The following is a 27619-nucleotide window of genomic DNA, read 5'->3' on the forward strand; positions in this document are numbered from 1 at the left end:
GGAAATTGCTCTTTATTCCAAGAATTTAAACACAAGACCAGTTTTTTGAAATGATGTTGTAGTTTGGGCAACAAGGAAGAAGATTTTGTGGATGATTCTTGCAATACTATTTGGTTTTCAGTACTACATTGGTGGGTTTTGCAATTGTTGTTAATGCAGAGAGCAGGTGACCTGAATAGAAGTTCTGAGCTGAAAGATTTAATAAAAGATAGTGTCCTGTTTTCATGAGATGCAAAAGTAAAGTCTTTTGTCACTGTCATAGGGAGGTTATATTCCAAAGGTTAGGTACTTACTTGTTTTTCCCTTCCTCCTTCGGAGTATGTTTTAAGTACTTCTGATGTGAGGAAGCTTCTAGTTAGTTAGGAGAAAAAGTATTTATGATTTAGTTATCTAGTGCTGTGGTGACAAAATCGGATCTTGTTGTTTTTAATATAGTATTGCTTACTGAAATTCTAGAAATCATAGAATGTCAGGGGCTGAAAGGGACTGTGAAAGATCATTTGGTCCAGCCCCCCTGACAGAGCAGGAAATACTGGATAAGCTTTTGTTTCCTGGTTTAGATTTTGATTTGTGTCCTTCCTGGTCATCCAGGGATGAGAGTGAAAACCAGAAAATGGCCAGCATTTGCTTTGTATTGGGCAGAGAATGAAAATTCTCCTAAAACAGTCAAATAGACTTTGGGAAGTGCTAATAGGGTTTTCATGGTGTCTCTGAGTCCAGCATCAGTAAGTTTGCAGATGACACCAAGCTAGGAGCAGGTGCTGATCTGTTGGAAGGTAGGAGAGCCCTGCAGAGGGACCTAGACAGGCTGGATGGGTGGGCAGAGGCCAATGGGAAGAGATTGAACAAGACCAAGTGCAGGGTTTGGCACTTTGGCCACAACAACCTCAAGCATCTCTACAGACTGGGGGCAGAGTGGCTGGAGAGCAGCCAGGAAGAAAGGGATCCAGGGGTACTGGTAGAAAGTAGGCTAAAGATGAGCCAACAGTGTGCCCAGGTGGCCAAGAGAGCCAATGGCATCCTGGCCTGCATCAGGAACAGTGTGGCCAGTAGGACAAGGGAGGTTATTCTTGCCCTGTACTCAGCACTGGTCAGGCCACACCTTGAGTGCTGTGTCCAGTTCTGGGCCCCTCAATTCAAGAGAGATGTTGAGGTGCTGGAAGGTGTCCAGAGAAGGGCAACAAAGCTGGTGAGGGGCCTGGAACACAAACCCTATGAGGAGAGGCTGAGGGAGCTGGGGGTGTGCAGCCTGGAGAAGAGGAGGCTCAGGGGGGACCTCATTGCTTTCTACAACTGCCCGAGAGAGGTTGTAGCCAGGTGGGGTTGGTTTCTTCTCCCAGGCAACCAGCAGCAGAACAAGGGAACACAGTCTCAAGTTGTGCTGGGGAAAGTCTAGGCTGGATGTTAGGAAGAAGTTGTTGCCAGAGAGAGTGATTGACATTGGAATGGGCTGCCCAGGGAGGTGGTGGAAGCACTGTGCCTGGAGGCATTCAAGCAAAGCCTGGCTGAGGCACTTAGTGCCATGGTCTGGTTGACTGGCTAGGGCTGGGTGCTAGGCTGGACTGGATGATGTTGGAGGTCTCTTCCAACCTGGCTGATTCTATGATTCCAGGACTACATATGCTACTGGTTGTCCATTTTTGGTTTAGGAAGGTGTATGTTGAATTGCCTCTTGCTGCATTGTCACAGTTTTGACAAGTAGTATGTCTGATGACTGAGAGTCCATGCTGATGTGCACCCATTTGTTTTCACATGTTTACTTTGCCTTTGTTTTGTTTGTGTGTTGGCTAAGATCTCACTGTTTTCTGAGTCTTAAGCTCTTTCCTCTCTTGCAGTATCTGAAGAAGTTTGGGTTGTTGCTTCTTCAATGGCAGATGAAACAAAAGAACTTTAAAGACTGATACTGCTCTGTTCTGTTTCCATTTGAATTGCCTGAAATGACATTTTTGAAGGCACATTTCTGTGTGTGGACTCATAACACTGTTGATATGAGTAGACCTGAAGTGATGCAGGCTGAATGGAGAAAGCTCTGGAAGCTGTACTAAAGCATACATGACCTTTTTGACTTTGTGCCCTTGATTAGAGTGGTTTTGTTTGGGGTTTATTTTGGAGCAGAGTGGTGATGTGTTTTTTTTTATGAGATGGGGGTTTTATTATTTGTCTTTAGTTTTTTGTTATTACAAACCCTTCCTTCCAATCTTTCTGGTTAAAAGTCATGACTATTTCCTGGGTGCTGATAATGTTGTGTTTGCTTTCACTGAAATCTGCATTTCTGTGGTATGCTAGACAGTGCTGTTTTCTTAATTCTTCCTTGTTTCTTCAACATCTTTATAGAAAAAGTACTCAGGAAAGAAATCTTGTGAGATTCTTTGTTTGTTTTGTTTTAAAACAACTCATTATGCTGACTGATCTAAAAATCTGTCTGGAAAATAGCCCCAGCTTAGAAAGAAATAACAATTGCACACTGACATACAAGGCTACACATTAAAATCTGGGTTTTAGAAAAGGGTTCTGTCCTGGGTTTGTTTGATTTTAGTGGTCTGAAGTTTTATCTTTGAGGAACCCTGAATTTTGGCATCTTTTGCAGTCCTTCCTGCTAGATAAATGCTTATGTCCTCTGGGTCAGATTCAGAATAGTCTGTGAAGAGGAAGCCCTGTTTCTGTCAGATAACCTCAGGTATTTCAGTAACTCCTAGCGTGTTTGAAGTTCTGCCTCTGCTTGTTTGGGGGTTACTCTAGCAAGGTTGTGTGACTGGGAAGGTGAAGTAGGCTGTAGGAGGTTGGTGCCGTATAAATTCAACACGTTAAAAGGCAACTGCAGTCTCATGTAGTTTAGTTTTCTGATGAACAGAGGAGACTAAAATAGGACAGCCTAAGCTATAAAATCTGTTATGTGACTCCTTATGTCCTTGTTTTCTTGCTGATTCTTGAGTCTGTGAACTCTTTGCCTATCACATAGTGTCTGTAAACCATGAGACGAGGCAGTGATGCTAAATAATGATACCTTCAAAAGTTTGTCAAAGGGCATGCCTGGATGAGGTACCCTCTGTAGGGCACTTACTTGAACATATCATTAAAGCACTCCTGTAGTTGAAAGACTTCTGTACGTGATTGTAGCAGGTGGTGAATCATGGAAAGAATCTATGTTGTTGCTAAATTAGAATATCATGTGTTAGGAGTTTTGGGAGTTAGCAATGACAAGTCTGTATTGCTCATTCAAAGGCAGGGGTGCATTTGTGTCAGAAAGGTTGATTCAGCAGCCTAGTGCCTTTCTTTCTTTCCTGCATAATAGAAATTGCATCTGTAGACCATTCAGCTTTATCCATAGAGATGCTTTTTGGTTGCAGATTTTTGAGTAAACTTGTAGGAGTTTTCATTTTCACAATCCTTTAGCAGTGTCTGGATGCACTGAAGCAGTGCGAGTAAAGCAGGGATGCTCTTTTCTTGAGATGTCTTATCCCACCTATTTGGGATTGTTTCTGGAGAATCAACTCCTAATTCTTACGTTAAATTTCTCTAACACTTATTCAGCAATTGTGCCCTATATTTATGCAAAATATAATATATCTATGTTATAGATTCGTTAAGATGAGAATTAAACATTAAGGTTCTGTTGCCTGACCTTCTAAACAGCATTATCTTTGCATTATGTTGGAAGTTGGGTGCTTAGGTTAAGGTTTTTCTGTTATTGGTAGGTTTAAATTCATGGTATAGGTATGAAGCTGATTCTTTCATGCAGTGGACTTTTAATAGGTCTGTTCTCTTGTGTCTAGATAAAGACCTTGTGAAGAGAAAAATTGTACTTGAAGGCAAAAAGGCAAGAAGGAAAATCCCTTAGGTCATAGAGAGGGGTAAGAAAAGACAAGAAGGTTTTCCTTTTGAGGCTTGTTAGTCTGCTGGTGTAGATGTTTATTCAGAAATTTAACTGAACAAACAGAAGATCCCAGTGAACAAACTTCCGTTCTTTCATGATAGCTTTCCTCACTAGGTTTCTCAGTTTGTGGTGTGAGGCTTCTTGGGTTTCTTACTTTGAGCTACTTGCCACTTCTATTTTGTAATGTGTGTTGTTTACCTGTCTGTTTTGGAGAGACTTGCTCTCTGTCTTCAAAGGCTTACTTGCCATACTTTACTTGAGTAATTGAATAAATTTTGGGATCTCTGAGGGATTTAAATTTCTCAAAAGATAACACTGTCATGTTTGTTTCTTTCAGGCCAAGCTCTGGTGCCTATGTGGTTGATACTATGCACAGTTCCTCAAAGTGAGACTGTTAAGGTTTTTGCCCTCCAGGCTCTGATGTTTTTAGGTGTCCTGTACTGTAGTACTCAATTCTTCTCTGAAGCTTTTATTTCAAAGTCTGGTTTAAAGTGTGAATAAATGATGATAGAGAGGGAAAAGTTGTGGGAGATGGTTTCTGTGCCAAATAAAACTCACAGAAGGGCTTGCTTGGCAGCGCTAGGAAATCTAGTGCGCTTTGCAGCACACTTGCTGTGAACTGACAGCCAAAGACCTTTTGTTCACTGTTGCATAAAATTTCAGGCCTAGAACTGGTCAAAACACTGTTCAGATTAAAAAAAAAAAAAGGCATATAGCCACTGCTCTGAAGGCCATAATCTCCTTTCTTGTATTAAGGTTTTCAGACTTGGTTTGAAGGAGCAAAGGCATAAGAAACATCATACTTGAAATGGTGAATTGTTTGCCTTAGTACCCATTTAGTTGATGTGTCTTCTGTGGGTTTTGTGCTATTTACAAAGGTGGTCAAAAGCTTCAGTTTTCCCAGAGTAAGTTTGTTTAGTTTGTCTTGATTATTTTGTCTCTAAATTCAGAAATCCTCACTGGTGAGTCTGTTTATAAACAAGGCATTCCCTCATGTTGGTGATAAGTCTAAATCTGCCTTGGGACAGTTACTTCTTTCTTTGCATGTCAGTAGAAAGCCTGGAAATGCTGATACATTTCTAGCTTGCTTTCTCAGCTAGAAATGAAATGGTTATTATCAGTGGCTTGTTAGATCCTTAGTATCATAGAAGTTGCTTTTGTGTAGCAATAACATTCTTCAGTCAAATGCCCTGGTTCACTGTGTTTATAGCCAAAATCAGCAGAGTATGATAGTGTGTTTGCATATGCTCAAGCTATAAGCAACCTGGACTAGTGGGAAGTGTCCCTGCCCATAGCATAGGGGTTGGAACTAGATCACAGTATCATCAAGGTTGGAAGAGACCTCATAGATCATCAAGTCCAACCCTTTACCACAGAGCTCAAGGCTAGATGAGCTTGAAGGTTCCTTTCAACCCAAACCGTTCTATGAATCTATGACCATATTTTGCTGAACCTAGGTCTTGATCAGTGGAAAGGTTACTTACTGCTTTCCAAGGTTACTTACTGCTTTCCACTAATGTTTTTTTTTTTTGTGCGTGTGATTTTTGGCAAACAGAAACAAAAATTAAACAAATGTGTTGATTTACATGCAGGTTAGAGGTGAGACAGGCATATTGATTGTCAGTATGAGCAGTCAGGAAGAAAAGGACCTGGGGATACTGGTAGATAGTAGGCTGAAGATGAGCCAGCAGTGTGCCCAGGTGGCCAAGAGAGCCAATGGCATCCTGGCCTGGCTCAGGAACACTGTGGCCAGCAGGACAAGGGAGGTTATTCTTCCCCTGTACTCAGCACTGGTCAGGCCACACCTTGAGTGCTGTGTCCAGTTCTGGGCCCCTCAATTCAAGAGAGATGCTGAGGTGCTGGAAGGTGTCCAGAGAAGGGCAACAAAGCTGGTGAGGGGCCTGGAACACAAACCCTATGAGGAGAGGCTGAGGGAGCTGGGGGTGTTTGGCCTGGAGAAGAGGAGGCTCAGGGGGGACCTCATTGCTGTCTACAACTACCTGAAGGGAGGCTGTAGCCAGGTGGGGTTGGTCTCTTCTGCCAGGCAACCAGCAACAGAACAAGGGGACACAGTCTCAAGTTGTGCTGGGGGAGGTCTCGGCTGGATGTTAGGAGGAAGTTGTTGCCAGAGAGAGTGATTGGCATTGGAATGGGCTGCCCAGGGAGGTGGTGGAGGCACCATCCCTGGAGGCGTTCAAGAAAAGCCTGGATGAGGCACTTAGTGCCATGGTCTGGTTGACTGGCTAGGGCTGGGTGCTAGGTTGGACTGGCTGATCTTGGAGGTCTCTTCCAACCTGGTTGCTTCTATGATTCAAAGAGGTATTTTTCTAGTTGCCCTGTTCTGTGCCCCCAGCCTCACTCATGCTATGATTACATATGGACATGATGGTTCAAAATGTATCTGAAAAGAATCTAGTGTGAGAATAACTCACTCTCTCCTCTCAGGAGTTTGCAGTCTATTTGTTTTTTAAGGTAGAACCTATTGTATACTCTTAACATTTGGACCTTAAGAGGAATAATAAGAAAGGAATCACTTTCATCCAAGTGTTTTCATCAGCATTTTATCTCTGTTTTGCTTAATTCCTGATTGTATGTTATTTTTTCAGACAACACAGTCCTGTATTGCTGTGCTTCATTTCTTGAGACAAGGATTGTCTTGCTTAATGGGTCTTACAAACATGTAATTTCTTATGTCAAATGATTTAGCATTTTATTGGCATGCTAATGAAAAAAAATTACTTCTATAATTTTGATTTTATTTCCAACTTTATTTTATTGAACATAAAAATACCTTTCAAATGCTGTTGCTAGGCTGAAGGACGCATGTTCTCCTCCTCCTCCTCCTTCTAAGCTCCGTATCCCTCCTAAGCTAATTAAACATACCTTGTACTGGGTGGTAGATGACACTCTGTACTATGTATCTCTGGACTGCTGGCCAATTTACTCAGTGCAGGAAATTGATACCCTGCCTGAACAGTGATTTGGGCCTGTTGCCCAAGAGCTTAGCATCATGGCTTCAAAATAAAACTGTATGAATTCCACATGTTAATCTATTGCTTGTTTTACACTATGAACCACCTGCCTGTTCTCAGCATGACCTTGATTTGCCCTGTTTTCCCAGAGGGAAACTTTCTCCTTGTGTCTCTCCTTTCCTCTTAGCGTGATTCCCTCCAGCTCTGTTATTAGATGTGTGAGTGAGATGTTTGCTGTGCCCTGATGTCTAGCTGGAGCTAGCTTCTACTGCTGCCATACTACACTGCACAGTTTGGCAAATCACTGATAACGTTTTGGTTCTCATGCATGTATACATAGATGGCTTTGAATGGAGGGAGAAGTAGAAATACTAATTTTTGTATAGCTCCTCTACTACAAACCTGACATATGCCATATTCTTCCCTGTAAAATGTTGTGTGGTTAGATTCAAAGTATGAAGAGTCTTCCTCAAGTTTTAAAGAAATAAAACTAGTATGTGTGAAGGGCTGTAGCAGTCAAAATGCATTGAAGTCTGACTATGACCATTTGATGTCTTCTGCTGTACCTGGTAGAGGTTATCGTTAGTGCACCAAGGGATGACCAGAAGAGAAAGTATGCTTGTATCTCATGCAGTTTGCTTTAGGAATTGGCTTTTTAGCTTGGTCTTATCTTTATTTCAACTGAGATTCAGCACCTTTTTGTGTTTTAATGACAGTGCAAATATGGATCCCATAATGGATGAGGAAGGAGCCCTTCTGACAATATCAAAAAGTCTTTTCCTATGGTGTGTTAGAGAGCATTTACAGGGTAGCTAAAAATGGATATAAAAAGATCCTGGTTTTAAGTGGAACTGTCTGTGTAAGTGTATTATAGGAGTAAATGTAGCCCTTAGCATCAAATTCAAGGAAAATAGCATTTCTAAGAAACAATATGAGTATGTATTGCTTAAATATTTTTTTTTCATTGAAGCTTTAAAGTACATCTTTGAAATGAGGGAAATTGCTAGATAAATACATGGACTCAGTTTGCTGAAGGGGCAGATCAGCTTACAACAAATTTTCTCCAGTAGGCAGAGATGGAAAATTGTGTGTTTATATTGGTATCATTTATGTCAATTTTATATATTTATATATATATATATATATATATGTATATATTTTAAGGAGAAACTCAAAGGAGTTGTTTTCATCTTACAAAATATAATAAAGATGAAATGTGATCTTGAGATCAGCTATTTCTACTGGTTCTGTGGTAGAGGATCCAGGAAGTCATCTCAGGTCGTTAGGTGAAGATGATGCTTCCTTTTATTAAAAGAAAACCAACAAAACAATAGAAAGCATGATTAATAAGTGGCATATGGATCCAAACCAGGTAGTACAGTTTTATTTCATCAGTAACTCTCTCTAAATCTTGTAAAACTGGGATTTCAGTAAATGGATTTCTAGCTTCTTTGAAACTGGCTCAATAAAATTGTGAGTTTGGAGTATAATCCTGAAATGGAATCTTTTAAAACACTGCAACTTAAAAAGAAAAATTTCTATCCCCAGAAACATTGATAACATTAGGTTTGACTGTTGACAGTGAAAATGTCTTGTCCTACACTGAGTCTTGTAACACTGAAGGGTACCTTGTGCACTATTTAGGCTTGAGGTGAGGAGAAAGTTCTTCACTGAGAGAGTCATTGGACACTGGAATGGGCTGCCCGGGGAGGTGGTGGAGTCACCGTCCCTGGGGCTGTTCAAGGCAGGATTGGACATGGCACTTGGTGCCATGGTCTGGCCTTGAGCTCTGTGGTAAAGGGTTGGACATGACGACCTGTGAGGTCTCTTCCAACCCTGATGATACTGTGTGTGATAATAACCCTAAACTGATGTTGTTTGGCAAGTAGGCATAGTTCATATCTCATATTTGGTGCTTGGTTTGGTACCTTCTATGCTACATTTAAGTAATTACATATTTTAAACACACATTTATTCAGATTGATGGTTTTCCATACCGGATGTTAAAGAAGAGCAAACAGTGCTCTCATTTTCTGGACCATGTATTCTCCAAACTGCCATATATGCACCACAGTGCATATACACAGTATATGCATACATAGTATCACAGTATCATCAGGGTTGGAAGAGACCTCACAGATCATCAAGTCCAACCCTTTACCACACAGCTCAAGGCCAGACCATGGCACCAAGTGCCACGTCCAATCCTGCCTTGAACAGCTCCAGGGACGGCGACTCCACCACCTCCCCGGGCAGCCCATTCCAGTGTCCAATGACTCTCTCAGTGAAGAAATTTCTCCTCACCTCCAGCCTAAATTTCCCCTGGTGTAGCTAGAGGCTGTGTCCTCTTGTTCTGGTGCTGGCCACCTGAGAGAAGAGAGCAACCTCCTCCTGGCCACAACCTCCCCTCAGGTAGTTGTAGACAGCAATAAGGTCTCCCCTGAGCCTCCTCTTCTCCAGGCTAACCAATCCCAGCTCCCTCAGCCTCTCCTCGTAGGGCTGTGCTCAAGGCCTCTCCCCAGCCTCGTCGCCCTTCTCTGGACACGCTCAAGCATCTCAATGTCCCTCCTAAACTGGGGGGCCCAGAACTGAACACAGCACTCAAGGTGTGGTCTAACCAGTGCAGAGTACAGGGGCAGAATGACCTCCCTGCTCCTGCTGGCCACACCATTCCTGATGCAGGCCAGGATGCCACTGGCTCTCTTGGCCACCTGGGCACACTGCTGGCTCATGTTCAGGCAGGTATCAATCAGCACCCCCAGATCCCTCTCTGTCTGTCTGCTCTCCAGCCACTCTGACCCCAGCCTGTATCTCTGCATGGGGTTGCTGTGGCCAAAGTGCAGCACCCGGTTATTACCTAGTAACAGGCTCTCTCTCAGCACAGGAGTAGAAATGCAAAATCAAATTGCAGCTGTATATTTAACTCAACTTTCCTTGCTGGATGATTGAAATAGTAACAATTCTGGGTTACTGCAAATCATTTGGAATTAACCTGCCCTCAATGTCTGTCTGCAGAAGAGGTGTTATGACACAGGATGTGTTTCACCCAGTGTTAATGGATACCTTTAAACAGGCGAACAATAAAGCAGAATGTTAGTTACAGCTTTTTCTGTGGATCCAAAGAATTTAAACTTTGGGGCAAGATGGAAATGTGCAGGAAAACACACACTTGCCTAACTTACAGTATTGCTGAATAGACTTCAAGGCATCCTAGGAGACAAGGAAGGTCTTCCAGAAGCAGTCTTGCCTAGCTGCATACTGAATATGCTGCTGCTTTTGTCTTAAAATGTTATTTCTCAAGAGATGTCCTAAAGCTGTTGGACTACCATTTATAATGGTGATTTTGCCAATCACATATCAGCTCTTCAGCTGAAATGTTAGTTTTGCAGGAAGAGCAGGGCTAGCTGTTTGCATCATTGAAGGTGGCTATGAGAAACTCAGTACTGTTTCCACAAGGCATACCAATGTAATTATTAGAAGCATCTTTTGAAACGTGGTAAGGTGTCTGTTATTTGTAGCTCTGCTTCAGAGCAAATAAACCAATGCAGATACTGAATAGAGCAGGTGACCTGTGTGTATCCTGAGTTTCTTTACAACTGTGCGTGGCCTTCTAGGAGATAGGCTTGGGTTTGCTTCTAGTCTGTTGGAGCTCTGGCTGCTCTGGGTACAATTCTGAGAAGCAGTGCTAAAGAGCATTCACTGTCATGCCATAGCAGTTGCTTTGTACTTTTGACTCTTGCAAGGAGAGCAACAGATGCAAGAACTGCAGAAAGCATTGCACAGGGGAATGTTATGAAACTGCCTTGCTGTGCTCTGCTTCAAAAAATGATAAATTAAAATGTTGAAGCATTGAGAGGAATAATCCTGTTGCATCTGTAAGGCTCTATAGAAGAAACAAATGCTGCTTCATTTTAGAACATCCCAGTATACATGCTTCCCATCCTAGCAGTGAGTTAATGGGAGACTAGCTGCCCAGCAGTGGTTACTGTCTGTAAGCAGCTCCCTTCAGCTCTACATGACTCTACTATGTCTCCCTAAAATCTAGCAGTGTTTTGCTTTATTTTACCATTCATATTAACCCTCTGTGAGATGGATTTTGTCACCTGAAAGAGAAATTTGTAAACTTACAAGTGCAAACTGAAGCTTGTGAGTTCCATTTATGAATGAATGACCAATTGAACGTTTTCTAGCCATGAGAGTTAGCTTCTCAGGCTTTAATCAACATAAGACATGAGGTACTCTTCAGGCTTTCTTGCTTATCCTGGACACAAGACTTCAGACAAAAATGCAGTTAAGCAGCTGGAAAGAAATCTGATTGATTTGATATGGTGTTATTTTATTGATGTTTTGCCCTTAAAAGAGAGGGGGAAATGTATGATTCTTCTTAATGCTGTCTCCTGCCTACTTGATATCCAGTAGAAATAACCAAAAAATGTAATACATGCAAGGTAGCTAAATAGGCATTGCAGGGAATTCATAGCTGCCTTGGAATCTGGAAGGTTGAGCATCTGTCTACATGGATGGGAACAGAGAAGTTTTAGAGAGGTCCTAAGCCTAATTCCATGCTTTAATCATTGTTGAAAGTAAGGGGAAGAAAATATGGGTTCTTGTAGCAGAACCCTTAAATGCCATGTATTTGTGGGATCATTTGGAGTTTACTTGCTTAAGGGCTTTATATTCAGTGGGGACAGGCAGAAAAGGATGGAGTATTTGGTTTATGGGTTTTGTGGTTACCCATCACTAATATGTTATTTACTCCCACTCTTAGGAGTAGATTTTGTATGGATTTCTGTAGGAGTGCCACTGTGGGGAATATTTGGAAGAGAGAACTCTGAAACAATCTCCAAATCTGTCAGATTCATTAATTTGCAAAATTATTTGTTCTTGCATGATGATAATCTTTGGGGGGTTTCTTTTTTCCCAAACTTATTGTGGAATATTTATTCATTCACTGTCCTTATTAGAGTTATTTACCATGTTTGGAACAACGTATGCCATTGCCTTAGGCTCTCTGTGTTTTGTAGTTTTATTAATGCACAGAAGTGCTCATGCTGGGAACATTGTGAGTTGGTTACTCATTCTTCTTCTCCCAGGTAATCCTATCAACCTTTCCTTATTTTGCTTTGACAGATGGCACAAGCATTACAGAACCCCTTGTGTGAGAGAATTATATTCCTATATGGACAGAAGGGAAACTTAAGAGTGGCAGTAATACAACTGTCACTATGACCATCTATGGCTGTAATCAAGATAGTAATTTATGTGTTAAGTCATGGTTTATATCTGTAGAGAGAAATAATGCTGATTTCAGGCAAGCAGTCTTTAAATTATATAGCAAGTAAAATAGATTTGCTGAGTTGGGTTTGTTTTACTTGGTATCTTATTCAGTTTTAATCAACCATCCAACACGGGGTTGGTAGGTTGGAGATCCAGTGAAGTCAACAGGAACAGTGTGGCCAGTAGGATGAGGGAGGTTGTTCTTCCCTGTACTCAACACTGGTCAGGCCACCCCTTGAGTGGTGTGTCCAGTTCTGGGCTCCTCAATTCAAGAGAGATGTTGAGGTGCTGGAAGGTGTCCATAGAAGGGCAACAAAGCTGGTGAGGGGCCTGGAACACAAACCCTAATACAAGTTTGAAGTGTTTCTACCAATTTTGTCAGAGTCTGAAGCAGCCTGGAGAAGAGGAGGCTCAGAGGTGACCTCGTTGCTGTCTACAACTACCTGAAGGGAGGCTGTAGCTGGGTGAGGGTTGGTCTTTTCTCCCAGGCAACAGTCTCAAGTTGTGCCAGGGGAAGTATAGGCTGGATGTTAGGAGGAGGTTCTTGCCAGAGAAAGTGATTGGCATTGGAATGGGCTGCCCAGGGAGGAGGTGGAGTCACCATCCCTGGAGGTGTTCAAGCAAAGCCTGGATGAGGCACTCAGTGCCATGGCCTAGTTGACTGGCTAGGGCTGGGTGCTAGGTTGGACTGGATGATCTTGGAGGTCTCTTCCAACCTGCTTGATTCTATGATTCTATACCAGATATTACTTAAAGTTTTAGAATCATGGAGTAACTAGATTTCCCCATATTTAATTTAGACTTTTAATTATTTTAATAGTCAGGAATAGAATTTTTATATTCTGACTTAGTGATTTCTGGTTGTTCATCCTCTGTCTGTGTCTCATGGTGTCGTTCAGTAGAACAGTAGGTGAAAAGCAATGTATCAGTTACTGGGGAGGAATTTTCTTGAAATGTCTCTGATGAGTTACTTTATTTCAGCAGTTTTGTCTCAACTTTAGGACATATGGTTTTTTTTTACCTTTTTTGTCTAAGTAATATTCGTTTTGTGCATCCATCTACTCCAGATCAAATATAATGGCTATTCTAGGCAGATGCTGAAGTGCTGATTTCCTGGAATCATAGAATCAGCCAGGTTGGAAGAGACCTCCAACATCATCCAGTCCAACCTAGCACCCAGCCCTAGCCAGTCAACCAGACCATGGCACTAAGTGCCTCATCCAGGCTTTTCTTGAACACCTCCAGGGACAGTGCCTCCACCACCTCCCTGGGCAGCCCATTCCAATGGGAAATCACTCTCTCTGGGAAGAACTTCCTCCTAACATCCAGCCTATACCTACCCCAGCACAACTTAGTATAGATAACAAGAAAACACATTCCCCCTCCCTAATAACCTCATGTTATTCTGTGATCCATGCATAATACACAGTAATGAGCAAAGTATTGAGTTGTCATGATAGCATTAAATACTGTAGTAATATACAGTCTTAAGATCTTTGAATCTAAAATGGAGCTATAATGTACTGATCCTCTTAAGCTATAGAACTGAAATCCTGAAAAAGATGTTCTCATGTAGTTTGTTTTAATAGACTTTGTAAGCTCAAGGGGACCATTGTCACTGCAAGATTATGATGTTACCTTGCCAAGCTGCTTACCAGAAAAAGCAGCAGAATTTTCCTTGAGCAGTTTGCAAGCAGACTTATTCAAGAGAGAAAAGGAACCTTCAATACAGAATGGTCAGGGTGGGTTGTGTTACCACGTTGGTTATGTTTTTTTTCCTCTGATCTGCTTTTTCATCCCTTCACATAGACTTAGAAATAGCATTTAACCTAGTAAATATTAGGCTTTTATGCAGCACTGGAAGTGTCTTGTGAAGTAATTATTGAATACAAAAATGATTGTACTAAACCTAGTTTAGACTGTCTAAATATATAAGAATTCTGACCATAGAAGAAGAAAGCCAGCTGTTTAAGATAGCTTGAAAGTTTTATGTTGAAGTTACTGTATTTATGAAATTACCTGAGATTGCTTTTATCTTCTGATGCTGCTTTTGGCTAGAATCTGCAAACATCATGGAACTGTAAGGAATTTACAGTCATGTTCCCAAAAAAAGGCAACCGTAGCTAAGCAAAGGGTGAGTGCAGGATTATGACCTCTACTTGACAGATTTAGCAGAAGGAGCCTGCTAAGTAGCACATCCTTACTAAATGCAATTGTATTGCTTTCCTAAATCCAAGTTTTCACTAAGTAGGATGAGTAGGAAGCTGACATTCTTCAGTTGAGTTAGACTTCTCCTTGGGTCTTTGGAGGCATTTACCAGCTTCTTCTGAAGATCCTTGGGCTTTTTGGGAAAGGCAATAAGGTGAAGCTTGGCAATGATAAAGAAGATCCAAACAAAGAATGACAGTGGGTTTTTTTACTTCTGTTCAGTCATGGATAGCTTTAGCCTCGTGTATGTGAATGCATTAGCTCAGTGTGGATATGGATTTAGCTGCAGTGCTGAATCTTCCCTTTTGATTTTCATGCTTTGTAGATTCTGAATCTGAGCTTTAAAAACAAAAAAATCTTGTAATCATAGGCTAGAATAAAATGCTGAAAGGCATTGAGAATGTTATGTTGAGAATAAATAATTGAGTCCAAGAAATTTGACAGTTACTGCATTTATATAACTTCCTTGAGGACAAAAAACCATGAAGTAAAACTAACTACAGTATCACAGTATCATCAGGGTTGGAAGAGACCTCACAGATCATCAAGTCCAACCCTTTACCACAGAGCTCAAGGCCAGACCATGACACCAAGTGCCACGTCCAATCCTGCCTTGAACAGCTCCAGGGACGGCGACTCCACCACCTCCCCAGGCAGCCCATTCCAGTGTCCAATGACTCTCTCAGTGAAGAGCTTTCTCCTCACCTCCAGCCTAAATTTCCCCTGGCACAGCTTGAGGCTGTGTCCTCTTGTTCTGGTGCTGGCCACCTGAGAGAAGAGAGCAACCTCCTCCTGGCCACAACCTCCCCTCAGGTAGTTGTAGACAGCAATATGGTCTCCCCTGAGCCTCCTCTTCTCCAGGCTAACCAATCCCAGCTCCCTCAGCCTCTCCTCGTAGGGCTGTGCTCAAGGCCTCTCCCCAGCCTCGTCACCCTTCTCTGGACACGCTCAAGCATCTCAATGTCCCTCCTAAACTGGGACAGAACTAGCTAGGAAGTAGGGAGAATATTACTTTAAAACCCACCACAAATTTACGACATCTGTTTACTTTCTTGGTGAAACCTGGATGTTTGTTCCATGGAAAAGCATTTTCATGACTTTGTAGAGGTTGTAGTTAGACACAAGCACTATCTGCTGGTTTTACAGGCTTCAGTGAATTACATGATGTCTGACTATCTGGGGAGGTTAACAGATGAAACAGATACTTAAATACAATATAAAATGAATACAGTTTATATTAAAAATTCTATATTTCAAAGGCTTGCTCTTTGCATATAGGCAAAGCTGAATGTGAATTATTGGCATATCAACTAAATAGTTGCTTATAGAAATGAATTTTACATGTATTTAAGAGTAGTCTCTTCTTTACATTGGCACCATTAATATGAAGTAGTCAGAATTCCTGCTTGATATGTGTTGTTTCTTGAATATACTTTTCCAGAGCTTTTGCAAGTATTTTTCTGTTGGATTTTGTCTGTGATTATATTAACATACATATTTGTGTAGTACTTAAGAAATGAAAGACATAGCCCTTGCTAGGTATTCCACTGAATACCTCTCTAATCATCAATTTCACCTGCTACAGACTTCCTCACTATAAAGGTTCTAGTGTCAGAGTCATGCAAGAATAGTGGTAGAGCTGTTTGTGACTATAGCATACTGCTCTTATGCCCACATCATCATTTTATGTTTTATCCTCCTCAATCTTTGGTATGTCCAGCAGGAGTATCTGGCAGGGATGAAGAATAGAGTCCTAATTGTGAACACCTTTACAAAGTAAAACTTCTTCTAACCAAGACTGCTGTGCTAATTTACCTATCTGCTGATCTGCCTCCCTGCCTTCAGCTTACCCACCAGAACATGACTGTGTGTAGAGGATACCTGCTTGTTGCCGGCCTCTTGCCTCTGTCTATACAGGTCAGCAGTCAAACACTTAGCATATTAATGTGGACAGAGCAGCTTGAAAATGTGAGGAAAATGATCATTCACCTTCCTGGGCCTGTGTGTATGTATGCAGCTAGTCTCATGCCCTCTGCGTCTTTGTCGTGAAACAATTTCTGTGCAGAAGTCTTGTCTTTGCTGCAGGCATCCATTTAAAGCTCCTGATTCATAAAAGCCTCTTCAGTGACTCTTGCTTGTCAAGCTTGTCTCTAAAACAACCACTCTTTGCATCTGTCTGTCTTCATGCTTCTTTTAACCTAGAGACCTTGACACAACATTTCAGAAGCTTGAGGAAAAAACATGGAACTTGAAGCAAAAGGAGACAGGTATGGGGAGGAGATGAAGTTATTCCTTAGCTTTCTTTATTGTGAGCATAGGAGTATCCCTCCTCTGAATTTAGAACTCTAAGCAATGGTTGTGAGCTAGGTACGATTCTTTCAGTTAGGGCACATTTGAGGAACAGTCAGGACTAGAGTTAAGATCTCAATCCTGAAGACTGAAAAAACTGAGTTGTTTGAAATCTGCAACTCTTGTCTTCTATTAGAATAAATAATACATATATCCAACTCTTAAAGGTCTCTTTTGTGAGCAGTGCCTTGATTTACATCTCTAGCTGAGCAGTATGATGAGCAGAGGGCTGCATGTGATGGGTAGCTCATACCTACAATCCTCTTCACACCTATGATGCAGCTTGTAGGGTTCACCAGTAGCTCCCTCCTGGCAGGCTGATGTAACATCCTTCTGCGCTGCAACATGCCGCGCTCAAACTGCTCTGCAGAGATCATCAGATTTCTGACTGAAATATGCCTTGCTGTCCAACAGAAATAATTCTTGGTTATGGAGCTATTCTGAATTTTAAAAAGTGGTGGCTTCTGTTATTTTCTCCATCTCCTTTATTTTTTTGTTTCCTATGTTGCAGTGTATCTGTCACGTACAAAGAAATGCTGGGATTTTGGAGGAGGATATCAAAACTTAAATGTATTTTCATAAGAAAGCATTCAAAGAGCCTGTTGGCAGATATTGGAGATAATTAGGAACTAACTGGAACTGCTTGCAGGCTCGAGGGATGTTTGCAGGCTGCAGAACATTCCTGTGGGAAGGGAGTGCTCTGTAATTACAGGCAAGGTCAGAGCAGTTGCTTGAATGGAAAAGGGACGTAAGAACTGAGGCTCCCTTCCTTGAATGTCATTAACCATACACAGTTGTTACCACTTAGTAAATGTGCTCTGAGGCATAGATTGTGTGAAGGGTTTTGTGTGTTGTGATGGTTGCAGCCCTTTCTTGGGAGAGAAGAATCACACCTGTAAATGAAGGGAATTTCTTGATCACACTTCATGTATCTTTTAATCTCCAAAAATATCAAGTGTGTGTTTCACTGATGTAGGGCTCCAGATTGCTTAAGAGGCTAACAGGTGTTATTTGTACATTTTTCTTTCCTCAAGCTTGTCTTTCAGTGTTTGTCTGAAGTATCTCAGCCCACTTACATTCATTTAAAAAGGAGATGTGGATGGTCAGTAGATCTGTCTCCAGGATATTGTGGCACCCATCTTAAATTCATCCTCAAGAGACAAACTTTGCTTCCCTCCCATCTCAGGGCACTCTTGCATTTGCAAATATTCTGTACTCAAAGTTTCTCATCAAAAGTCTTCAAGTGGCAATCCTAGTTGCTTCTGTTTCTGTCTTGTTGTATATCTCCTCCTTCTCCATTTTACCAGTGGAGCTGAATGTGGGGTCATGATGGAGCTTGAGGGAGCTGGAGTTGTTTAGCCTGGAGAAGAGGAGGCTCAGGGGGGACCTCATTGCTGTCTACAACTACTTGAAGGGAGGCTGTAGCCAGGTGGGGGTTGGTTTCTTCTGCCAGGCAACCAGCAACAGAACAAGGGGGCACAGTCTCAAGCTGTGCCGGGGGAAGTCTAGGCTGGATGTTAGGAGGAAGTTGTTGTCAGAGAGAGTGATTGGCATTGGAATGGGCTGCCCAGGGAGGTGGTGGAGACACTGTCCCTGGCTGAGGCACTTAGTGCCATGGTCTGGTTGAGTGGCTAGGGCTGGGTGCTAGGTTGGACTGGATGATCTTGGAGGTCTCTTCCAACCTGGTTGAGTCTATGATTCTATGGACTTTGGACTTTGGTTGAGGACACTCAACCTGTGATGATTTGGGTGTTGTTCCCCCCCCCCACTTTGGAAATCACCCAGACTAGACTCAGCCAGCTCTGGAAATTGAATGAAGCTTGTTATTTACAGCTTAGCTCAATATACAAGCAGATATTTACAGTATATACAGTTATAGACAGAAATAGACAAGGGAAAAGGTAATACAGAAACACAACAGCCCTCCCAGAAACCTGAGTCTCCAGGAGGGCCTCTCAACCACCCCTGCACCTTCCCCCTACCCCTCTCTACCTTATCCCAGTCCCAAGAAAGAATGGAGGTTCGGCCAGGGGATTAGGAAGCAAAGTGGATTAATCAGAGAGATGGCAGAGATACTAGAGAGGAAAACAGCTCAGCCAGTTTCCCCAGAAGAAGCAGAAACGACTCTCCTATCTATGTTTGGATTCTTGTTCTTATACCTCTCAGCAAGCCTGTGAGTGAAGTAGACATCACCACTGTTTTCCTTCCACAGCCTGTAATTCAATCCTTCTCACCAAAACATTCTAGCTAGCTTCAAACTAGCACACGACCTAAAAAAAGAAGAAAGGTTTTGAGCACAGTTCAAACTCACTGATAGGTTCAAACAGTTTGTTTAAGGACCCTTCAGTGTTTTTCTCAACAATATTTTTCCTGAAGGCATTGAAACAATTATTTCTTGCATGTTCTTCTTAAATGTATTTTAAAATTTAACTCCCATTTAAGCTGGTGATGTAACATCAAGCACTGGAAATGGAGTTCATGTAATAGTTGTAGAAATAAGACAATTATAGGTGGAAAAAGATCTTGCACATCAAAAAATGTATAAAACATTTCCTTTTTTTGCCTTCTCCTCTACTACAAGAACCCAAGAGGGTCATTCAGCAGAACAGAAATGCCTATCAGCTGCCACTATTTTTTATTTTCACTCCTCTGAGAATGTAATTTGGTGGAGGAGGTGATTGTAAGTTTGTAGGAGTATTGCACTGGAAGAAATGATGTCAATATTCATAATGAATGACTTCTGAAGAGCCACTAAGGCAAGCTTCGCCTCTCTCAATATGCCAACAAAACCATTTTCTGTCAGTTTTATTTGGTTAACAATAAATGGGTGCATGTAACTAACATTACAGTGTCTGTAATAATGGGCTGGCAGGTTGTGCCTAGCATTACACCTTTGCTACAAAGGGGTTTCTCTGCAGCTATGCTGGGATTACAGATCTCTTATTGGCATAACTGACTGTCTTGTCCAGGCCATGCATCTGTCCCCCAGGAGGGGAAGAGCTGCTAGAATTACCCAAGGGCAACCATTGTGTTTTACTCTCTGTCTTTCATTTATTTTTATTCCTTTATTTCAGGAGTGAAGAACACAGTTGTTGTTGGTATTTGTTTAGAATCATGATGTTAGGAGGAAGTTCTTCCCAGAGAGAGTGATTTCCCATTGGAATGGGCTGCCCAGGGAGGTGGTGGAGGCACCGTCCCTTGAGGTCTTCAAGAAAAGCCTGGATGAGGCACTTAGTGCCATGGTCTGGTTGACTGGCTAGGGCTGGGTGCTAGGTTGGACTGGATGATGTTGGAGGTCTCTTCCAACCTGCTTGATTCTGTGATTCTATGAGGTGTTCAAGGCTAGGTTGCATGAGCCCTAGAGTGACCTGTTCTGATGAGAGGTGTCCCTGCCTATGGTGGGGAGTTGGATCTAGATGATCTTTGAGGTCCCTTCCAAACTGATTCTATGATTCTGTATTCTCCAAATGAATTTTGTGTTGTTCTTTGTGTCACAATGGAAGGTAAAGAAAGCAAAAATTACTTAAGGAGATGAGTGAAGAAAGAGGCCCTGTGGCTGTGTCCCTTTTTGAGTGGAAAAAATGTTTTACCTCCATACCAGTTTTCTTATGTGTCCTTCAGCATTTTAGGAATTGTTTTGTTGAATAATTTTCTTTCCTTTTGGACAGGATTATATAATAATTTATGTTCCTATATAACTTGGACTAAATAAACAACAAAATGCATCATCTTGCCCAGCTCCTAGCTCAATAGTACTTAGCCTGTAATGTAGTGACTGTATTACAGAATGTGCCAATTTTGTATTACAGTGTTCAGCAGTAACCTTGAAGGTTACTCCCACAGTCACCATTTGGTAGCTGATGAGATCATCTGTCATTAGCTTGTGCAGACCCAGTTGTGGTTTGATCCTTCAGATCAAAATGCAGGTTCATAGTCTCACATTTGTAAAAGTGTCTTGCTGTCTTCATGCATAGTGGTCTATATTTTTTCCTTCTTAGACTGTAAAGCAAGGGAGGGAAAACTGCAGTTTCCTTTGACCTCATTCAAATTTGATGGGGGTAGGCTGAAAAATGCTGAGATCTGGTAGCCTGACTGTTCAAAGACTCTCTAGCTTGCATTTCTTTCTGTAAGATGTTTGGGCAGTCGGAATCTCCACAGTGCCAGGTGTGGGTCCTGTTTTCTGGTTGTTTCAAAAAGAATGATTTAGAAATAGTGTATATTCACCTGAATTTTCCCTCTGTGCTTTCCTTTTCTTCAACTCCCTTTTTATCCTTACCTTCAGATATTCTGATCCCATCTTCTTCAAGATTGGAATTGTTGAGTAAACATAAAATGCTTGCTGCAGTATTGGTACATTTGGCTGTGCATGTGTCAACAAAAGAGACACCTCAATGAAAGGTGCATGAGAACAAGCAAATGTTTTTGTCCAGCTGTAGCTTACCACTTACAGTTCATACAAGTTAATGGAAACAGGAAATAAAAGTGATTAATTAAATATTGACAGTCAATATGGGAGCCACTGCTAATAAGCTCATTTATTCAAAATAATGTCTCATTTTTTTCCTCTGCAATCTGTATGCTTTCAAAGTAAAATCAAATAGAGTATGTGTGGATCCTTCTTTCCTGTGTTACAGGTCTAGTATATTTTTGTCTCTCAGGTGTCTCTATTTAAATCATGTTTGCCATCACTGGACTTAGACTCAAACCAGTATTATCAGATGAGTTCAAGTGGTATCTGCATTGTTTACCATCACTGGATTTAGACTCAAACCAGTATTATCAGATGAGTTCAAGTGGCATCTGCATTTGCTTTCCATCACTGGACTTAGACTCAAACCAGTATTATCAGATGAGTTCAAGTGGCATCTGCATTTGCTTTCCATCACTGGACTTAGACTCAAACCAGTATTATCAGATGAGTTCAAGTGATATCTGCATTGTTTACCATCACTGGATTTAGACTCAAACCAGTATTATCAGATGAGTTCAAGTGGTATCTGCATTGTTTACCATCACTGGATTTAGACTCAAACCAGTATTATCAGATGAGTTCAAGTGGTATCTGCATTGTTTACCGTCACTGGACTTAGACTCAAACCAGTATTATCAGATGAGTTCAAGTGGTATCTGCATTGTTTACCATCACTGGATTTAGACTCAAACCAGTATTATCAGATGAGTTCAAGTGGCATCTGCATTTGTTTACCAGGAAAATCCAGAGTAAAGGTATTTTCAGTTACCCTTTAAGTGAGAGTAAAACTAGTGGGAATTGGTTGATATTTAGTGTCCTAGTAGTGCTGTAAATAATTTGAGGGCAAAAAAAGATGATATTTAGCATCCTAGTAGTGCTGTAAATAATTTGAGGGAAAAAAAAGATGATATTTAGCATCCTAGTAGTGCTGTAAATAATTTGATGGCAAAAAAAGAATGTTTTTTTCAGAATCCAGTGTACTTTTATCTTTAGCCTATGTCCTGCTCGGAAAGAAAATATATGTAAAGTTTGATTGTAAAAAAAATCTGCAGTTAAAAATTGGATCAAATTTTTGGATGAGGCTCATCTGGAAGGCTGAGTTCCCTTTGTACAGGGAGCCCAAACTAGATTCAGAGTAATGGTAAGATCATGCAAGTAACACTGCTCTATAATGCCTTTTATCCTTGGCTCTTACACATACAATAGAGGCAGAAGCCATTACCCTGCTCTTTCATGGTGAGGAAGAAAGAAGGCAAGAAGGTAGTTCAAACATGTGAAAAGGAGCAGAATTGTGGGACTGCTGTAACAGCAGAAGGCGGCAGGCTGTATAAATTAGCATCTGAGACTTAATTAGCTTAGATATTAGGAAATAACAAGTGGGTAGAAATGAGGAAGAGAGGAATGGAAAGAATTTAATCTTCATGTATAATACATGTAATCTTAATGCAGCCTATCTTTTGAGTGCTTGACAGTAGTCTTAAAAGTATTTTTTTATCTTGTCTACTGAATACATAAAGGAAGTGTGGCCATCAGTGATTTAAAGTTAAAATATTCTCCTAGTTTGTATTGTATTGAGACATTGCATTGGGGTTTGAATAATTACTGACTTTATTCATGCTGTAGTTATGTTAGATTTTCAGGTCTCCCTGTTCAGCATTCCTAATACAGTTCAGATATTTTTAAGAGGAAAAGCCTTTTGTTTGTCTAATCTTGAAAGTGGTGTGAAGTGGGACTGAGGTAAGAGAAGGTTATTGGCCAGGGAGAAGAGTCTTTCTCTGAAACTTACTGATTTTATATGCAGCAAATAAGGACAGAAACTGCATACAGTTTTTGTGCAAAGCTGCTGCATCTAGAGTTGTCTGCATTTTGAAATCCACTTTGTAAAGTCATGACAGTTGCACAGTTCAGACAATTCTGTGTAATGTCACTGGTGTTACTGAGGAAAAAAAGTCTGAAAACCATTTTTCCCCCTGTAAGATTAGCAAAGGCTTACATCATGCTGCTAATACAAAACGTCAACTCTTGAATGCAGATCTTTGTTAGGAAGACCCCAGTGGGTGTGGAAATAATAGCGCTTATCCTTGCCAGATTCAAGTTTGCCTGTGGGACAAGCACAGAAATAGTTTCAACCATTGTCTTCTGAAAATGTTTCTGAATTTTCATTTGTGTGACTCTTCTTTGGACTGTAATTGAGAAGCACCATAAATCTGGAAAGCCTAGGTGTCATTTCTCATAATCTTTTTCATGCTGTAGTGAAAAATTGGTAGTAACTATTATTTTAAAATCTTTGATTAGTTGCAATGGTGAAAAATTCTGAGAGTGACTCACCAGATCTCATGGACAGGTTGTGTGTGCTAACTAACCGGTGTTGTAAACTGCCTGGTGACATTGCTTTTATGTCCATACATTTTCTTGCCTATATTTTTACATTTTGAATTAATCTTATTGGTACATATATGCTAGACTGAAAAAAAAATGATTATTTGACATGTGAGGTTAGTGTGGTGCTATGTGTAGCATAGACAAGACCATTTTTACAGCTCGGATAGGTGTCATGAATCCAATTCTTAATTAGCAGTAACTGTATAGGTGCAATAACTGTGCGTGCATATGCACTTCAGATACAACTTCTGGAGTATCCTGGACAGATATGGTCTCTTCTACTTAATATACAGTCTTCTGCATATAAATGGTTTGGAGATTGCTGAATCTATCTATATATGTAGGATATATATACACACACATATAGAATGATAGAATCAACCAGGTTGGAAGAGACCTCCAAGATCATCCAGTCCAACCTAGCACCCAGCCTTATCCAGTCAACTAGACCATGGCACACACATATGTATATATATTATAGGAGTCCAGTGTAGAAACTTTGGTTACTGTAACAGTAATCTTTATGTTTTCATTTTGTGCCTTGTTTTATTCACTTCTCTCTCTCTCTTTTTGTTTGTGTGTGTGCTTTGTCTTGCAGAGTTGGAAGAATCCTGGGATTTCAAACTTCAGCGACAGGCATCCTACAAGATTGCCACAGCTAACCTGAAAAAGCAGATGCTGCTCTGAGCACCAGACTGAGCGATCTGGTGCGTGCACTGCATGTACATGAGAACGCACATGTTTTTGTCATCACGTAGGCTTACATATTCCTGAGAGCTTTGCAATTGATGAAAATTAATTTGAGAGCCAAATGGAGCACCTTTACAGCACAGAAACCAATAACCCATGGAAAGACAGCTGCCACTAATATTCAGCTTTCCACATGGTCTTCACAGGTGAAAAAAGTTTGCAAGAAGAGGAAGAAAAAACACTTTGTGCACGGAAGAAGCCTAACAAAATACCTCTACAACATAAATCAGTAGCCACAAGGGAAAAGGAGAAATACACCGGGTAGAGGAAACTGATTTTGTTACTGCGGAGGAATAATGTATGGTCTTAGGCACATTTTGCTTTGGGCTTAATAGGTTGTGAATGGACTAATAAATTGTGACCATATGTTGAGTAATGATGACTGGAAGTAAATAAGTTGAGGAACTATGGGACAAGTCTGGGCATTGAACTGAGCAAACCTCGTCATCCTTCCTGAGTTAACCGGGTCATCAAACTCGCATTTCTTTCTCCCTCTTCTTTTTCCTCTTTTCACTTAGTGTGGTATAAATACAAATTAATCGAGCTCATAAATGTTATTCAAATAAAACAATTGGAATACTTCATATGTTTCCTTCTTGTACAGCTGCAAATGTTGGGTCTGGAATTATGAATCGGTGCTGTAGACAAGCATCAAGAAGGAAAGATCTGGTCAAACAAGCACGAAAAATACCCAGAGAAATAGCGAACCCAGGAAGTCAGATTTTTAATGCTGCTTCTCTTTCTTAGTTGATTAAATTTCTTCCTTCTTTGAATTTTAGAAGATTTTGAAAGAGTGCTTACTTGATGTGCTTTATTCTGGCATTTGTTTTTTTACAGTAGGATGAAAAGTCTGTGATTCCTTGTAGCAGAAAAAAAGAAGTAAAGAAAAAACCAGCTTGACATTTTAGCCTGTTTCAGAGGAGAGAGAACTTCATGCTTCACCTGAGGCAAACTTAACCTGCTTTGAAAGCTAAAAGCTTTAAAGCGTTTTTGATTCTGCTATAAATGAAGAGGGAGCTTCTTTTTCGTTCGTGTGTGGCAGCAAAAAGTGGGAAAGCAGGCAAGATAGCGTGATAAACAGTTCAGACTGTGTTGGGTCTCTGGTGGAAAAAAAAAAGTGCTGCAATGAAAATTGGATTGGCTTTGGACTGAAAAAAAAACCTTTGAGTCCAACGAGCAGTTCAGTACCAAGAGGGATTTCCCAGCTGGCCTGGCACACCAGTGCCTGCACGAGTCCGGGTCTGTTGTTTCGCACGGTTTGTGTGCCTTTTTTCCCTTTATGCAATCTCTCAGCTTTAGCAGCAGAAATACATCAGCCGGAAAAGATCTGCCAGAGGGCAGCTCGGAAAAGATGAATGTCATATAGATACTTCTATATGTCCGTGCGCGCGCTTAAGTTTCCGCAACCGAACTTCGGAAGCCAATTTGACTGGACGCGATCTAAAACAAGCCTTAAGTTACTTGAAACCTACACAGTTGCAACTCTTTGTCTCTGGAATTGCGTTACCGCTAAACTGGAATCTCAGGCTGTATAAAGATTCTATCAAGTCGAGCAAAAAGATGACTGAACCATTTCTCGGGCGCCTCTTTCCGAAGTAGCTGCTTCTCCAAAGGATAAGTGCACCCTGGCTCTACAGACTCAAAAAAAGCAAACAAAAAATGAACCTGAATTTTTTTTTTTTTTTTGGAAGTGTTACTTTTTTCTTAGCCAACTGCCATCATCTTTTATAGAGGAATTTTTCACTATGCATTTGGTGGAGATTTATAAACACTGATCCCATCTTCCCCTCCTCTTTCAATGATCTCTCCCAGGTCAGTCTTATCAATAAAAAAAAAGACAAAAAAAAATTGCTTTGAATTTTGTGCACTAGACATACTACTTTCTTATGTCAAAAACAAAGCTATTTAAAAAGCATGTATGCAGCAGTGGAACATGGGCCTGTTCTTTGCAGCGATTCCAACATCCTCTGCCTCTCCTGGAAAGGGAGAGTGCCCAAAAGTGAGAAGGAGAAACCTGTTTGCAGGAGGCGGTACTATGAGGAAGGCTGGTTGGCAACAGGCAATGGCAGAGGAGTTGTAGGCGTCACTTTCACTTCCAGCCATTGCAGGAGGGACCGCAACACCCCTCAGAGAATCAACTTCAATTTGAGGGGCCACAATAGTGAGGTAAGCAAAATGGGTGTTATACTTCAAAGGAAACTGTAGCTGGTTTTTTTCTTTGCATTATTTATGCTTGAAATATGACAGCCATATGAAGTCTTTCTAGTACATTTAAGCACATGAGGCTGATGGCAGGGAGATTGTCTGCAGATGAGTCCAGTTTTGGTTTGCTTTATTTTCTTCATTCCCCAGTGCCTTGCAGTGTCCAGGCAAATTCAATAAATGCATGTTAGAGGAGTAGAAAGTTGTAATAGTTGACTGCTTTTCCACGGTATTCAAGTCTGGCTAGAAAGACTAATGGAGAGGCAGGGGAGTGGGAGAGAAGTTTTTGATGGAGTCTGCCAGTTTTTTGGAAGCTGCCAACTGAGTGGGGATAGCTGTCAACTGTAGAAAAAGTTCTGGCTTTCTTAGACAAGGGACAAGTGGGACTTCTCCAAAAAAATACTAAGGTGCCTTGCAGTAAAATGCTGTTAACTTCAGAATGCAGGCCGTTGTCCTGACTGTAGTGATGCAAAAGCTTGTCTGCTTTGTTTGCTTTTCTGAAAAGGATAAATCTGTTGGTAAAAGCTGCTGCTTCAGCTCTGGTGCTTCATGGAAAGTGCAGATGATGCCTGGTGCCATACAGAATGTCCTGAACAGGCGCAAGGGCTTTGTTTCTGCTCTTTAGTAAGGCTGTCTGGATGTGCCTTTTGGAATGAATCTGTCCAAATCAAACCTTTGCTTTTATGTTGGTAGGTGGGAGGATGTTGTGTGTACTGAGATTAAAACCAAAGATACAATGTGGTTTTTCTTGTATTTTGTGCTGCTTGTATTTTGTACTTCCTGTATTTTGTTGGGCTCTGATAGTTGTTGCCCTTTTGTGACATAGGCTATGCCAAAATCTTAGAGGTCAGTGGTTTTGGTTCTTGTGATAACATTAGTGACAGCCCTTTTTTTTGCAAGGGGGCATGGGATAAATATTTAGTCTTAATTGCTTCCACATGCTTTGTCTACCTGCAGTTGTGTGGCTGTAGTGCAAATTATATAGACTTACAGACAAGAGATGGATTGGTGTATGTGTTTGTGTCAGATTCATTCCAATAATGACAGCCACCTTTTGCCAAAGGTAAGAGTGATGTTTGAGTACAGCAATTTGTTCTGTCAGTTTAATTTTCAGTTGAAGACTGCATTTTGTGT

The 27619-nt window shown here is 41.1% G+C and overlaps 1 protein-coding gene across 12 annotated transcripts in view; it reads left to right on the top strand.

The window, feature by feature from the left end:
* TULP4 (TUB like protein 4) overlaps positions 1-27619 on the top strand; it is a 171008-nt gene that overhangs the window by 11025 nt on the left and 132364 nt on the right. For 9 of the 12 annotated variants that reach the window (XR_010308009.1, XR_010308011.1, XR_010308008.1 and 6 more), the window contains exon 2: positions 24132-26449. Coding sequence is in view for 1 of the 12 variants with exons in the window: in XM_064169458.1 (XP_064025528.1) it covers positions 26198-26449 (252 nt within the window). In the remaining 11 variants the exon portion in view is untranslated. Of the gene's footprint in view, positions 1-3793; positions 3852-16183; positions 16249-24131; positions 26450-27619 lie in introns of those variants that run through there. The other 3 variants (XR_010308016.1, XR_010308013.1, XR_010308012.1) reach the window with 3 other exon arrangements.

This window comes from Pogoniulus pusillus, chromosome 31, assembly GCF_015220805.1.
Source record: "Pogoniulus pusillus isolate bPogPus1 chromosome 31, bPogPus1.pri, whole genome shotgun sequence".
Taxonomy (NCBI): Eukaryota; Metazoa; Chordata; class Aves; order Piciformes; family Lybiidae; genus Pogoniulus; species Pogoniulus pusillus.